Source organism: Balaenoptera borealis (assembly GCF_965194805.1).
Source record: "Balaenoptera borealis genome assembly, chromosome: 9".
In the NCBI taxonomy this organism is placed as follows: Eukaryota; Metazoa; Chordata; class Mammalia; order Artiodactyla; family Balaenopteridae; genus Balaenoptera; species Balaenoptera borealis.
In genome coordinates this window covers 58,126,482-58,143,425 of record NC_138873.1, presented here as the reverse complement: position 1 = coordinate 58,143,425, position 16,944 = coordinate 58,126,482, and the positions used below count along the sequence as shown (strand labels likewise).

Genomic DNA, 16,944 nt, shown 5'->3' with positions numbered 1-16,944 from the left:
CAACTATCAGAACAGTTGTTGTTTTCCACCTGATTTTTCAGGGTGAGCTCTACCTGGAGTCTGGGTTTTGCTAGCCTCAGAAGGACTGGAGGGGAATAATTCACCCTGTTCACATTGTCTGAACAGAGCATTGGATTCTCCGAGAAAGCCATTTGAGATCCAATACTATACTCACTGGATAAAGTATCTCTATACATGGAAATTCAGCACAAAAGAACACCAGCTGTGAAAGGTAAAGGGAGTCAGGTGTGTAGTAGAAGAATTGTGTAAACTTGTTTTCCTCAGTCTTTATATTTCCACTTGTCACAAGTGAACTTCCCATACAGGGCTTTATTGTCAGTAAAATTAGAATAGAACAGACAACTGCTAAGAATCCATTAGCAGCCAGAGGATACTAAATTTTTTTCCCCTAGTGAAAGCATGCCCCAAGCTTCCTTCCATGACTTTACATATCTTTTTCCTACCTATGACACAGAAAATCAGTATGAGTACTTTTTAAAATGTAACCACTTCCCAAAGTTGACTTCCAAACTAACACAAATACATGATTAAAGAACGAAGACTGACAGCAAGTAACTGAAGATATTAAAAGAAAACAAATTAGGTTTTTTTCCTCCATAAGACAAAAAAATATACAGAAGTAACACAAGACCTTCAGCTCAGTTACAAACCCTGCACGAAACAACAATAAGAAATGGCATAAATAATTTAGTGACCATTGTAAGCCTTCTGAGGTAATTTATCTTGGTAAGGTATGCTTTAATGTGGATTATTTCAAATCCATTAAGAAGAAATAACAGTCATTATAAAAACTAAAATTTAACCAGAAGGAGGCAAATAGTTTCTCCCAAATGATACCATTCTTTTTGCACAATTACTAGTGAGTATGCCTTATCAATATTGGAAAAAATATTATAGACTCTTCATCTTTGGTATGTGCAATTTTTATCATTCAATAAAGTTATAAAGTTAATCAGTGGACCTGCTTACCTTGTTAGGAGCATAAACCAATACCTGGCTTACCTTTTGACAAGGGAGTTTAGAGATCTAAGGAATATCATCTGTCCCCACCCTTTCTCTTTCTCTCTTTCAAAGCTCTTATTCTACTTTAAACCCTTATCACCGAGACATCTGAAATCGCTCCTCTGGCGTCCACACCAAGAGAGCCAAGAATGGCAATGCTCTGTCTTCCACGAGTCTTTCAGAAGGAAACACATCATACCTCCCACCCTGTTCTCAGGATAAGGCCTATTAGCTGGCTGTTCACACGATCAACAAAATCTAGCTATGATCAGAACTTCTGAGGATCATGTTAAAATTTTAGGGTCTTAGTTCCAGATACTCTGATTCTGACAGCTGGCATGGAAACAGGTAATGGGGAACCAATGCCCTATTATACTATTTTTCCCATAATACTTGGTATTTCTTCGCTCTTGAGTCGGTTCCCTACTTCCTCTACTATTTCTCCACCTTAGGGTATGAAATTCTCCACTCTATTCTCTGGAATTGCCACTCAGTAATAAGCAAACTATATCAACCTCATCTCCCACCCTGCCTTAACTGAAACTTGACTCTTTTCCATGGACTCTTGTTTTTCATGCATATCTTTCAAGTGGTGGGGGATGATCTCTCTCTTCCCTCTCACCATTTCCAGGTCAGCCTGTACTAACTTTTAACAAAAACCTCTGTTCCTTTAAGGTTCAGTATATCTGCTATGTCACCTGTTACCCTACCTTATCCAATGAAGACTCCATACGTATGGCTCCTAGTCTTTCTGTCTATCCCATTTCCTATCATGATCCTTGGTGACAGTATTTTCCATGTGGACATCTAAAACCCTCGCTCTTCAATTCCTTGACACCCTCATTTCCACTGACATCTCCTCTGTCCCATCTTAGCCATACCCACGATTGTATTCTAGGCCTGTCATCAACCCACAACTGTACTACTTCCAAAACCAAAATCGCTAGTACAAACACCTCAATTTCTGACCAAAGATTCCTATATGTCAAGCATGCCCAGCTAACTTTTTCTAAGCTCTTTCTTTATCATTAATGATACTTCGAGATCACAATTCCTCTACTTTCTTAATATTCATCAGCAGCACGCCCTCTCCATCCCTGCCCCAGTCTTTATTCTGGTTCTTTCTCCAGTGCAGATAACACAGTCCAAGATTTTAATCACATTCCTGCCAATTTCTTAAACTCATCTACCCTTTTGCCATATAAGACTGGTAGAATGTCAAACTCAGATGACCCAAGGTAGCTAATGCTTAAGAAAAATTATATACAAGGGCAACTGGAGACCACTCTAAATCCATGATCACAATCTCAACAAGCCCTTAACATTGGACAGCAATTCTGTGATGTCTTTATGGTCAGTTTGTTGTCGCATGTCTCACAATGTCTACATTACACATTGATTGGCTCTCCACAAACTTCTCACCACCTTGTTATCCTTGACTCTTAGAGAATGACCTTAACAACTACTTCACAAGGAAAATACAATACATCAGAGGAAGCTCCCTTATCTTCCTGCCATACACCTAAAACCTATTTGCATCAGAACCCATCTTTCTAACTTTCTCTTCTGTTTTAACAGTAGTGCCCTAACTCCTATCTAAGGAAAATCTCTACTTCTTCTTTGGATCCCATGCCTCTTGAAAATTCTCAGGACTCTAATAGGTTATCTGTGGTCTCTTTCCTTTCCTATATGAATAATCAATCAATTTCAATCCTTTTTCACTCTCTCTCGAATAGTTTCCATAGAATATAAGCATATCACTTCCACCTTGAAAAGAAAAATAGTATGTCTACCTTTCTGAGTACTATTTCATATTTTCTAGATACTATCCATTTTCCTTTTGTATATAAATTAAGTTCTCAAAATTGATGTTTACACTTTAATCTACATTCATCAGCCAGCTTAATCTAATTTTTGCTCTCCACTCTGGGGGTGAAAAGGCCCTGAATAAGGTCACCAATATCCTCCACGTGGCTAAGTACAGTGTATTTTGCAGCCCTCACATTACTTGACCACTCAGTGCAGCAGTCAGTATAGATGATCTCTTTCTTCTCTTTGAAATGCTCTTTTCCTCGGCCTCTATGACATTTACTCCGGGGTATACTCCAGTGTTTGGAGGCTCCTCTGCTGGCTCATTCTCCTCTAATTAAATATCAGAATTCCTCAAGACTTGGTCTTAGGCTCTTTTACCACCCATATCCACTCCCATGGTTTTCCCACTCCAAAACAGACTGAGCTTCTGATACATTAGACTTACATATCCATCCAGATGCTTACTCTACATCTCTAAGTGTCCCAGGCACCTCATCTCAGCACGTCCAAATGGACCCTTCCCTCCAAAGTAATCCTTCTCTACTACTCTTTTTCCTCATAAATGACCCAACTAACCACTCAACAATATTAAGCCAGACATCTTTTAGAAGCCAGAAAACTTCCAGATCTCTCTTCCTCAACCCTTCATACCCCATTAACTACCAAGTCAATCAATTCTATTTCCTAAATATGCCCCAATGAATCCACATCTCTAACTGGTATTCCCATTCTCTCCTGCCCTGCCTGTGTGTAGTGATCTTTCTTAAAAGCACAACCCTGTTAGGAAAATTACTTGTTTTGTGTGCTCAAATTGTCATTTTATTTTTATATTATTAGTTGAGGGGAATATAGTTAATGACATGCCACTCCCTTCCTCAAACTTCTCTAATCATAAGCCATTTCTTTTAAGATAAAATACCTAATCTGTAACATGATAAACAAGGCCCTCACAATCTGGTCCTTGCCTACAACATTAGACTCATGCTATAAACGTGGCATCTACCACTCCCCATCATTCTCTACGTTTCTTAGTCACTTTGATTTTATCCACATCCTTCAATGTGCTATTGCTTTTCTGGTGTCAGAGACTTTTCCTAGAACATTCTTCTGCTGTCCTTTGCTTTGTGTACATATCTCACCTTAAATGTCACTGTGTTAGCTAAGCGTTCCTCCCAATTTTACTTTCTTTTAGCACTTAATCCGTCTTTATTATTTAATACAATGTAATTAAAATCAATTATTTAATTAGTTGTTAATCTTTCTGTTCAGCCAGAACATAAGCTCCATAAAAATAAATGGGCAGCTACTTTTTTTCTTCCAAAATATATTTCCATTCCCAATTAATGCAAAGAATGTTAATCAGCATGCAAGCCCCACCTCCTTCAATGAGGCCTTCTTGTATTGCATGAGCCAGAAGGTAAAATCTGTACTTCCCAGATCTCTTGTAGTCAGGGTATTGGATACAAAAATCCATTCTGCTTATTAAATGCACTCATGCAAGATCTAGGCAATGGAAGTGAAGAGGAAACCATTTTCTGCTGTTTTCTTTTGCTGGCAAGCAAAATCTTGCAGAAATGAGGCTTAAAAGTTATAATGGATGTACTATATATTCAAAATTTGGTTTTCCAGCATGTTCGTGAACGATGAAAGGTATCTAGTAGCAGGTGTAGCTTCTGCATTTTGGATCACCACCATGGTATGGCTGCTGGTTCTTAAACTCAGCAGTTCCAGTGGTAGTTGCCTGACTTCTACTCCTCCAATCTTACCAACATTCTAGGAATTACCTAACTTCTTTCCACAAAATTATTTTCTATTTAAAATATACGTACAATGGTTTGTTTCCTTTAATGAATCCTGATTGATACAACACAACTTTCTCAATCCACTTTAAACAGGTTGACAGCAGAGTTTATCTATCTTGATACCTATTGATCTACCTACCTAGTGACTGGTAGGTAGCTTACACTCAGTAAATATTCACTGAGTGACTACCACTAAAAACAGTTTGAGGTTCATGTGTATACAGTCAATTCACAATGACACAGACTAGCCTAATTCCCATAACCAATTTCCATATGTCATTCTAGCTGTGCGAATTATGTACTTTAACTGGGGAGAAAGAAGTACCGTGTCCCCTGTTCCATGTTATAACCCTTGAAAGATGGTCTTGGTTCCCATATGAGCTACCCTGGTATTAACTACAACCCAATTATACAGACACAAGTTAGCATTCTAGAGAGAGCACCCTAATCAGTAGAAGAGAAATCTCCTCTAAAATTGTATTCTTCATACCCATTTGGCCATTTTAAAATAAATGCTGAAATAAAAAATTTTTTAAAAAATCACTGTGAAATGTGATTTTGATCTTTAAATTTTATCAATACAAATCTCTGTACCATTAGGGATTAGAAATCTTTACTTATATAATCTATATGTTTTTAAAATGGTTTTCCTACTAAAGTATTTTCAAATGAGAGAGCAACAATATTCTAATATACATACTTTTCCAAAACAGCAAGGTTCTTTAACGAGATGTATAAACTTGTTTTAAGAAATTTATTGCATGTTTCTAAAATACATCTTAAAGCATAGGAAGAAAAATTGCTGCAATCAAGGCTACTTAAATAAAGATAAAATTCCAATGCTACTTTCTGTGTTTCTTAAAAAGGGTCTCACTAAAGAAGCTCCTTGACATGGGTCATGGTAATAACTTTTTGAAAATCACACCTAAAGCACAAGCAACAAAATAAAAAATAAACAAGGGGGACTACATCAAACTAAAAAGCTTTCACCCAGCAAAAGAAATCGACAAAGTGAAAAGACAACCTATAGAATGGGAAAAAATATTTGCAAACCATATTATCTGATAAGGGGTTAATAACCAAAGTATATAAAGAACTCATTAAACTCAATAGCAAATAACCAAACAATCTAATTAAAAATGGGCAAAGGGCCTAAAGAGACATTTTTCCAAAGAAGATGGCCATGGCCAACAGGCACATAAAGAGAAGCTCAACATCACTAGTCAGTCTTTGGGGAAATGCAAATTAAAAGCACGATGACATATCATCTCACACTCGTCAGAATGTCAGAATGGCTGTCATCAAAAAGAGAAGAGATAACAAATGCCAGTGAAGATGTGGAGAAAAGGGAACTCTTGTGAACTCACTGTTGGCGGGAATGTAAATTGGTACAGTCACTATGCAAAACAGTATGGAGGTTCATAAAAAATTAAAAATAGAACTACCATATGATCCAGCAATTCCACTTCTGGGAAGATATCCAAAGGAAACAGAAACAGTTGGAAAGATACCTAAACCCCCATGTTCATAGCAGCATTATTTACAATAGCCAAGACATGGAAATGACCTAAGTATCCAGCAATGAATGAATGAATAACAAATTTGTGATACAAACACACACACACACACACACACACACATACACACACAGTGGATTATTATTCAGCCATCCATAAAAAAATGAGGAAATACTACCATTTGCTACAATACGCATGGGCCTTCAAGGTTTGCCTGGGTTCAAAATCTTTATTCTAAAGAGCCTATTTCCCTTTGAAAATGAAAAAAATCCAATTAAACACTCAAATCTATTTTTTATTAATTTTCTTTCATTTTACTTAAAAAAATAATATACTTATAACATTCTTTCTATGTGGTTACAAACAGACAGTAGAATTAATATATTAGCCTCCTAAAGGAAAGGAGGTTGATATGCCTGAGGAAAGAATAAACTCTGAGACAACAGTTTACACTTATTTAAAGTAAAAAAACAAGAGAAAGGGGGCTCTTAGGTACCTGCTACTCTCTTCAGCTAACAGATATCATCTATTCCAGGAAAAGGAAATTCTAATTTTATTTGTTTATACTGACACTGGAAAGCTGCTAAACCAGAAATAATTAAAGCTATCAATATTAAGTATCAGGTTACTTACATCAAAGCCAAATTCCTATAATTTAGGCAAAGGCTAAAGCTAACCTATGAAAGCAGGCAATGGTTGGTAGATCTAGATAATAATAAAAAGTCATAAAATGATACTTTAAGGTAGCTTGAGGGTACATATTATTACTCGATTTTTCCTAGTGTTCTGATTTGTTTAACAGATATTCCTAATCACTACATTCATGAGGCTTGCTGCATGATAGACCGTATCTACCTATAAGGAAAACTTTTAATATCACTAATATATGTAAAAAATCAAACAACATCAGTGCCTATTAATCAGAGAAATACTGTACAGGGTGGGTGGGAATATCCATCCTAGTACTAGAATATTTAAAGCCTGTTAAAAGTTTTGTCCCTAAAGGAAAGAATTTATTTGACTGAGATGGAGAATGAAACAGAATCTGAAGATTCTAATTGGAATAATTCATTCAACTTAAAATTAAAATTATAATTAAAAACAACGGGAACTTCCCTGGTGGTCCAGTGGTAAAGAATCCGCCTTCCAACGCAGGGAACGCGGGTTCGATCCCTGATTGGGGAACTAAGATCCCACATGCCACAGGGCAACTAAGCCCACACGCCGTAACTACTGAGCTCATGTGTCTCAACTAGAGCCCACGTGCCGCAAACTACAGAGCCCATGCGCTCTGGAACACGGGCGCCACAACTACAGAGCCCACCTGCCCTGGAACCTGCGTGCCACAACTAGAGAGAAGCCCGCATGCCACAACGAAAGATCCCACATGCCTCAACAAAGATCCTGCGTGGTGCAACTAATACCCGACGCAGCCAAAAATAAAATAAATCTTAAAACAAACAAACAAATAATGGCTTAATAATGAAAATGTCTGTATCCCTAATGATATATTTCTATGTATAAATGCAAGCTGCTACTATTCCCTAAGGTATGTTCTATCTTACAGAAAACAGTGGTTTCTTAAGAGAGTTTCTTCGTCGGAGAAGGCGAAAAGTAATATGCAAAGTAAAGTTCTAGAAGTAGATTTCCAGAATATGATATGCAATGTTTTATCACTCTTCAGCTAGTTTCCAAAATAATTTCATATATCATTTCATTTGTTTCTCATAGTAAACTACTAGAATAGGTGTTATTTACCCCATTATTTCTCCATTTGATAGAAGAAAAAGTACCTTTAAGAAATGTTTAAAAAAAAAAAAAAAAAAAAAGAAATGTTTAGGTGTTTAAGGCCACAGGGCTTCTAGAGGTGAGGTCACAGCCAGAGCTTTTTGCTAATGTGTCCTCTTACTTTGGGCCTCGTTTGTAATTCCTCAGACACTCCCTTCCCCGGGGAGAACTGCAAGCTCCATCTCTGTATCTTAATCTACCCTTGGGGTATTTTACTCTCCTTTCCCTATTTTCCTGTTTCAGTGGACAATTTGGAAATATAGTTGCTTTTTCAGCTGGGAGTAAATTTGATATCAAAGATAGGAATGGTACGAGGGGTCGTGAAGTATAACCGTTACTTACTGGAAAGAAATGACGCATCTTCAGCTGTGGTTAAGGCACAGACACAGCCTCAGTATGTACACACACTGCCCTCCCCACCCTGCCCCACACACACAGAGAAAAAGAATCCTTAATGGAGTTTTATTTATTATTTATACAAATAAAGTTACAGTGTGTTGAATAAAACTGTGAAGAAACGCTTTTAAAAACCATACTTGCTGAGTCAGGAATTGAGATGGTTACTTTAAACACTTAGGGATAAAGGATCACTGTGGCACGGTAGGGATTTAGTTGTATTTCCATTAACAGGAGTCAGGAGGCTAAATTTCTATGTACCACCATAGCAAACTTACCTTCTAATTTTATTTTAATGTTCTGAGTACTTAATTTCCTATTTTTCAAAAACATCAGAAGAAATATCTCCTGCCATCATTGTAATAGCATCCTTAGAATTGCTAGTAAGTTAATACCATTCAAGTTTAAAAGGCACTTCAAGAAATAGGAACAAACATTCAACTTTAGATTTAGAAGAATAATCTAAAATTCTGGAGCTTCGAGAAAACATCCAGAAAGATTACCTTATCTTTTGTTATAAATAATTTTCACTGTGGAGGGGCCAACTGTTTTGAATCTCTCTCTTTCGGAGAAATGAGGGATATAGCTGAGCTGAAGAAATGTTCTTCCATTTTATTAAAGGAAAAAAAAAAGACTCAAAGCTCTAAAGGCTTTAGAAAGTCACAGGTTGGATATGTTCTGTTTGTTTTTGAACAAACAGGATGCACTGTAGTGAAAAGGGTAGACTTTGGAGTCAGTCTGGTTCAAATCATAGCTCCACTTATTACATGGGAGTCTCTGGGAAAATTATTCTCTTTTCTCAGTTTCCTTATCTGTAAAATGGGGATAAGAATCTTTAAAGGACAGAATAGTGGTAGAGATCAAATGAGAAAACTAAAGTGAGAACATCTTTTAATAATGTCTGCCTCCAAGAAACAAAGGCAAAAAAAAAAAGTAATTTTGGGGTACCTACTATCAGCCAAATGCTATATGAAAGAGTATAATGGTGAATAGGACAGCGTTCCTTGAAAACATGTACTTATTAATAATGTCTGTGGAATCCATTCTTGTTAAAAAAAAACAATAATAACAGGTGGGTCAGGATAAAAATCAAGTATAATGAAAATATCCAAAAAAAAAAGGTATAATAAAATGACTAGGGACTTTCAAGTCTCCACGTTTTTTTTCAGCATAGTGATCTGTCATTATACGTTTGGTGACATGGTCTTAAATAAATATCATTTGAAAATTCCTCTACATAAATTATTTCTATATGCTTTAGAGTATTTCATGCTATATTTGAATAACTTATACACAAATGCCATATCAAGAGATAATAATAGTACAAACCTACATCATAGGTTGTTGTGAACATTGAATGAGTTATAGAAAGCAATGAAAACAATGCCTGGCCCAAGTAAACTCTGATAAATATTGAATATTATTATTATAACAATGAAACAATAAACCTGCATGATTTAGAACAGCAATAACTCTCAGAACTGAGAGGTATAAAATAACCAGAAATCCACAAGGTGGCTCTCAAGGCTTGGCTTTTAAACACAATAGAGCTGCTTTGTATTTCCAAAGAAATGAAACAAGACCTTTCATAATTCACCATTATGAATGCCGACCTGACTTTTCAAAGACTCTCATAAATTCATAATTAATAAATAACTGGAAGAATACAAAGCTGCATAATAAGTGGTATGTAATAGAAAACTTTATCAAGCAAAAAAAAAAGAAAACAATGAATAAATTTTGTAGTTACACTGAAAGAGAATCTGACATTCAAAATAACCTGCATCAGATTATCATAGTCAGAATTTAAAATATCAATATAAAATGGTGAAATTTAGAGCACAATCTTAAGAAGTAAATACATTTTACTAAGATGGTAAATGTGACGGTGCAGAGCACAATGCCTGGCAGCTGTTCAGCAAACATCAGTTAAACCTTAAGTTATGCATATAAAATACTTTGAAGATACTCTCATTTTATGCCTATACATTTTTTATTTAAAAATTTATTTTTATAGCTTTAAATCAGGGCAAAATTTTCTGCAAAGGGACAGAGTATAAAGTACTTTATACTTCCCTTGGAGTACTTTATACTCCAAGTACTTTAGGCTTTGTGAGCCATATCATCCCGGCAGCAAGTACTCAGTTCTTCCCTTGTGTGTAAAGAAGCAGCCATAGAAGACAAAGGAAGGGCTCTGACTGTTTTCTAATAAAACTAATTACAAAAACAGGTTGCCACCTTTGGCCCTCGGGCTGTAGTTTGCCCACTCTTGATCTAAATCATTACTTGATACAATTAAATAAAACCTTTTATAAATCTTAGAATACTATCGATACTCAAATTACCTAGAGATGTGCCTCTCAAACTGTAATGTGCATAAATCATTTGGGGATCAAGTTGAAATGCAGATTATGATGTGGTAAGTCTCAGGTGAGGCCTGAGGTTCTGTGTTTCTAATGAGGACCCAGACTTTCTAGGTCCTTTGAGCATATAGTGAGTGGCAAGGCAGCTGTTCTGAACCTTTTTGGTCTCAAACTTTCACTCTCAAAAAGAGCTTCTGTTTATGTAAATTACATCTGTCCATGTTAACCTTAGAAATTAAAAAAAAAAATTATCTATTATATCTTTAAAAGAACAATAATCCATTAGATGTTAATGTATTTTATAAAATGTAACTGTATTTTATGCTTTAACTATGGGACTAAACACAATTATAATCATATAGAAAAAAGTGATAATTGGACACAACATGCATTCGGATCCTTTGAAAGTCAAGAAAAAATGTCAAAATTATCACATGATAAATCTGTAAAATTAACTTATTGGAAACTGGAAACCATGGATCTTTCATATATAAAATATCTGGTATATCTGGCACATTATGTGCTTTAGTTCTTGTATTGTGCTGTCATTTGTTCCCTACCTGTTTTTCTGCATGTCCATATTCAGGTCCTTGAGTAGGTAAAAAGTAGGAAATCTGGCCATTATTCTTGGCTCTTTCTATTAGAGACATAGCCGTTCTTACTGTGGCATTTCGAGCATGTACAAACACCATCACCTAAAATAAAGGAAAGCAGTTTATTTAATACTCAAATTCATTTAAAGATGGCTTAATACTAGTCTGGAAGTCACCCTGTATAAATGACTATTAATTTTTCAAAATAAACCCCCAGTTTATGAATACTTCAACATTTGCTTATTTTAGAACAAAGTATATATAGGATAAAGGCAAGTTAAGAAAAATTCAATAACATAGCTTTGTTTATTATTAGCCTATAATTGGCAGAAGTCAGAATGAAATTAATGGATTATATAAAATGTGGAACTTAATTTGTGCATTTCTCTTCTGAAGACATGATTCGTTAGCACAATCATATCTTACGAGGACAGAGTATAAAAATATACTAGAGCCTTATTTCGCCACAGTCAATGAAATTGCCAGTATCATAAAGATGTTTAAAGAAACTGGAAACAATAAAGACCACTCTTCCTTGGACAAAATCATGTCTAAGAACAACCATTCAGAATAGAGTTTAGGGGACTGCTGGAGATGCAAAAGCTTCTAGAGAGGTACTTGGAATTTTCTGTTGTGGCAGACCTTCCTGTGGAATTATTCACAAAGCGACTGTGGAAATCTGAATTAGGGGGAAGGTGAGTGTCTGGATGCTTTGTCAAGAAGAAGTGGAAAAAAAGTCCTTCCAGGGACAGTAGTCAGGAAGAATGTGAAGGCAAATGAAGAGAATAAAATCAGGAAGTGACTAGCAGTCTGCATTTGCTGCCTCTCAGGGCCTGCCTTCTCTCCTCTGTGATGTTTCTTCTTTGGCTTCCACCTCCCTGTCCCCTCCCTCCATAGCTCAGCCCCAGCCTTCCCAAAGAGCCATAACTAATTCCTAATTCTTGCCTGTCTTCCCAGTGTCTCTCCATGTTCTTCTGTCAATTGTTTTCCCAGAAGCTGGAACTTTGGTGTTATTTGCAGGTTACACACTTAGAAGGACACACAACATTGTTTTTAGTCAGGGAATTAATAGGTTCATGAGAGTTGACCTGAGTAAGAGAAGATCATTTTGAGGACAAACAAAAGTGAAAAAGGGAAGGAGGCCTGGGCTTTGACCAGAAAGGAGACAGAATGACAAAGATCTAGAGCACATGCTGTATAATTAACCCATAGTAATCTTATAATTAGCCCACAGTAAACTTGCCAAAGGCAATGTTCCACATATAGGATCTGATAAAATTCATAGTAGAGTAAAACCTCAGATAACCATCATTCAAGAAACTGGAATACTTAACTAATATTCTTTTAGGGTGTATTCAAAGTAAAGGAGAGAAAATAATCTGGAGAAGACCAGAAGTTCCTCAATGAAAATCTCCCAAAGTGTTTAGAGAAAGTAAAACAAGCACTGCAAGTCATCTGGAGAAATTTAACATAAGTTAATCACAGCCTTCAAGGACATAAAGCTTGAGACTTCACACTTTATCAGAGCTCTAACTTATTTTCTGATACCAATGTGATTTGAAAAGAAATATGATCAAAAGAGTATTTTCTAAAGAGTACGCTACTAAAATTTATTTCAGAAAGTTTCGTGGATACTTAGAAAATTTTTTGTTTTCCGTATTTTCAACCTCCCACCCCTGCCAAAAACCAAATCTGCTTTTCACAGGCTCTCTAGCTTTCTGGGGAATCATCTTTACCTCACAGGATGTCAAGAGACTGCCATTTAAGTTCACTGTGATGATATTTTCATAATTCCTGACATCAGCTATTTAATACTAAGTCAGATGGAAGATTCTATTAACCATAATGCCTTGCTGAAGCTTCACCAATTCAGAATCTGTCAAATTCTACCATCCTGTCTTTCTACAAGGTAGGGACATTTCAACTACGAGTTTCTTTTTAAAGGGGAAGGCAGATTATTTTCTTTTATATAAAAATAAATTTGATCACACACAAAACCTCATTTACCCCCAACATTAAATTCTAAGAAAAATCTCAATTAAAATGAAGTTACTTATTATTTTATTAATTTATTCATTCATTCAAACATTTCTGAGCATGCAGTCACTACCAAGCCCTGAGAAAACTGCTGTGAAAAAGAGAGACAAGGTCCCTGCCCTCATGGAGATGGGAATCTTGTATGATGGATTAAATATGCACAAAATAACTTTTACTTAAAATATATTTATTGGACATGTGTGTGTGTAAAATACTGTTAGCAGGAGAGATATGAAATGGATAAGACATGGTCCCTTCTTCTATACAATTTAAGGAGGGAGATAAAACTAGACATAATTTAGGGAGCTGATCCAAAAGACGGATGGAGTGCGGATAAACATGGAGACAGCTGGTCTCCTTCATTCATCCGTGCCACGACATTTACACATACCTCCTGCATGCCAAACAGTGGCCGAAGCACCGGGGATACCATGATGAACATGTTCCAAGGCACCAAATTGGAACTCTACTGTTACGGCAAGAGAGAATCACTAGGAATCAGCCCTAGCTGGCTGTAGAAGCAGGATGCAGTCTGCATGGAGGAGACTACATACACTAGTCTAGAGTATTCATCCTTGGTAATTTTAGTGTGTTAGCTTGAAGAAGTACGTTTTCGTTCAAAGTTTCTTACACTGAGGCCCAGGGACCACTTCATCAGAATTACTGCTGGGGCTTGTTGAAATAGATTTCTGAGTCCTCCCCTAAAACCAACGGAGTAAAAATATCTAGCAGTGGGGTCTAAAAATTGAATTATTAATGACTGTTGAGATCTCCACTGTACTACTGTGTGAAATTAGGTAATGGTTACCACCAGCTTAGTTTTCTTCTTCTAAGTTAAAAGAAGTTCAGAAGGAAACATAAATAAAACATATATAATACCACCACTACAAAGATTCCCTAATAACCCATCTTTATTTACCTATACATACGAAACATCAGGGATTATTAAGATATTTTATATAACCACTATAGCCCCAAGATCATTCTCCAGATGGGCTAGGGTTTTATAATACAACCAGATTTCTATTCTCCATAATTCAAATGCCACATTATGTAAATCCCGTTAAAATAACAGATATGGAGAACATAAGGGAAAATAAAATATGACCCTAAATCTTCATTAATTATTTAAGTCTGACTTGTCAACTTATCACTTTGCAAATTATTTTCTACTGCAGCCAAGAGAAATATTAGTTACAACTAAAGTAGCAATTTCTTTTTATTAAAGAATCCATCATGTCTTGTTCAGTAAAATAAACTCTTTTTCTTATTAAGAATTTTCTGTCTAGAGGCTCCAACAGAGGCCATTACAAGGTTTTGGGTCTCTATAAACATACTTGATTTTATGGTTTGTTAATTTGGTTAATTAATTTAAATAGACTCATATAAAAATTATAACAGAGAGGACAACACTGTTTCATATGGCAGAAATAACTCCAAATTAATCTTAGAAACGCTGTTGGTAACCAAACAGCAGTTAAATGGGCATGTGTCTAAAATAAGATTAGAACAGTAGATTCAACTCAATAATGCTGGTAAATTTTGACTGTTTTGTAAAACTGTTTATATTTTTACTCGAGGTTTGTTAGGTTAATGCAATTAAAAATATTTTATACACTTATTTTTGGTTTAAAAAGCCATTTAGTTAAAAAATGTATGATGGAATCAGTCCTGGACTGGGAAAGAAAGTATGAGAATCTGAGTTCTGGTCCTGTTATTTGACTTATCAAAGAAAGTGTCCTTCAAATGAGATGCTGATTAAAATTAATGAAAAGTAAAAGCTCAGATAATGATCATTCAGAAAACCAAAATGCCAAAGTAACTGATATTGTTTCAGTGTATTCAAAGGAGAGAAGGACACATTATTTTAAAAAGACCAAAAATTCTACTTTGAAATATTGTTAAATAGCAGTGTGATTTAGAACAAATTATTTAACCTCTTTGATCTTTATTTCCTCTAGTACATAGATAGTTACTAGAGTCATAGGATTACGATAAGGATTAAAGGGTATCGTGTAAGTGAAACACTGCGTTTAGTAAAACAACAGCTCTCAAATTTTAGGATGCATCAAAATCACCTGGCAGGCTTGTTACAAACTGCTGCTCCTTAAGTAGGTCTGAGGCAAGACAAGAATTTGCATTTCTAACAAGTTCAAAGGAGATGCTAAAACTCTTTGTACAGGAACTTGGAGACTTCCAGAGCTGGTAAGTATTAACACCACGATAAGGGTAATAAACATTAAGAAAATTAACTTGACCTAAAAGACTAAGTGGTTAGATCAGTGAATGAATATTATAAATTGACACCTATATAAACATTTATTCCTCGCTTATGCAAGTGTGTGTGCATATCTAACACCACAAAAAACAATTTAAAAGAACACTTATCCTTTAACAACCTTTGTAAGGGTGTTGTGCCAGATGAACTAGGGATAAAACAATTAGTAGAAATATTTAAGCTTGGGATTATTTTAGAACTGGAGGGAGGAGGCCAAAGATTGTGAAATCTTGAATCAAATTCTCTTCCCTAAAAATTTCCACTAAGAAGGAAGAATAAGAATCGAAATACCTGGAAAAAATACAACATGGCAGATAGATGTCCCACAGGAAATGCTGTTGAGAAATAATATTTTATAATTTATGGTATTGTCTATTGCAATGGTTAAAGAATGAGGCTTGAGGATGAGGAAGTTTATGTCATGGTGTTTATGTTTTCACTCTAACCAGCACAGCCATTTATTTGTTTTGTTCTCAATTCTTCCCAACCTTCTTAACCCAGGATCCTCAAGAGAATTAAGTCCCAATGACCTAAACAAATAGTGATTCTAAAGTGTGTCCCCAGACCAAGAGCATCCTCTGGAAACTTGTTACAACTACAAATTAATAGTGTCACCCCACATCTGAGCCAAAAACTCTGAGGCTGGGACCAAGCAATCTGGTTTAATAAGCCATTAATACGATGAAAGTTAAAATTTGAGAGCCCAGTGAAATGGCATCCATTGTATGTAAAAAAAACAAAAACAAAAACAAAACCCCCCGGACCTGTCCTCTGTGCATTTAAAATGGTTCTTTAAGTACTATCTTTGGGAGACTGGAGAAAATAGCCAAATCATTTTCCATGTTCTATAGTCTGAATGAGGAGTGCCGCTGCAGGTGTATTTCAGATTTATATACCACAAGGGCATGTAGGCAACAAAATAGTTTTTATTGCTGTGATTATATTACCCTCTCTGTGATATTAAGTAAATGCAATTTTAAAAGGCTTCATTCTGATTGCTGTGAATCAGTTCTCATTTTAGGCCTGCCAATACTGACCAGCTAAAGACACTTAGGTCAGCTGAAGATCTTCTCACACCAGTACCCAGTTTCCTCATTTATTTTTTCATTTGCATAGTATTCCTTTACTTAGAAATACCACAATTTACTTAACCAGTCCTTGTTTAATGGACATTCACGTTGTTCCTAATTCTTTCTTACTTAAAGCAATGCTGTAATAAATAACTGTATATAAGTCATTTCACAATTTTGTGGATATTTTCATAGAAGTGAAATTGTTGGGTCAAAGTATATATGACCATTGAACTATGTCCCTATTCTGAATATCGTCTGTTTT

At 35.7% G+C, this 16,944-nt stretch overlaps 1 protein-coding gene and 1 long non-coding RNA gene across 3 annotated transcripts in view; one reads left to right on the top strand and one right to left on the bottom strand.

Annotated features, from left to right (window-relative positions):
* ASCC3 (activating signal cointegrator 1 complex subunit 3) overlaps nt 1-16,944 on the bottom strand; it is a 326,479-nt gene that overhangs the window by 137,060 nt on the left and 172,475 nt on the right. For both annotated transcript variants that reach the window (XM_082405191.1, XM_082405192.1), the window contains one exon: nt 11,262-11,396. In XM_082405191.1, coding sequence (XP_082261317.1) covers nt 11,262-11,396 — 135 coding nt within the window. The remainder of the gene's footprint in view (nt 1-11,261; nt 11,397-16,944) is intronic.
* LOC309634846 overlaps nt 1-16,944 on the top strand; it is a 151,406-nt gene that overhangs the window by 69,302 nt on the left and 65,160 nt on the right. The gene's annotated exons all lie outside the window — the stretch shown is intronic.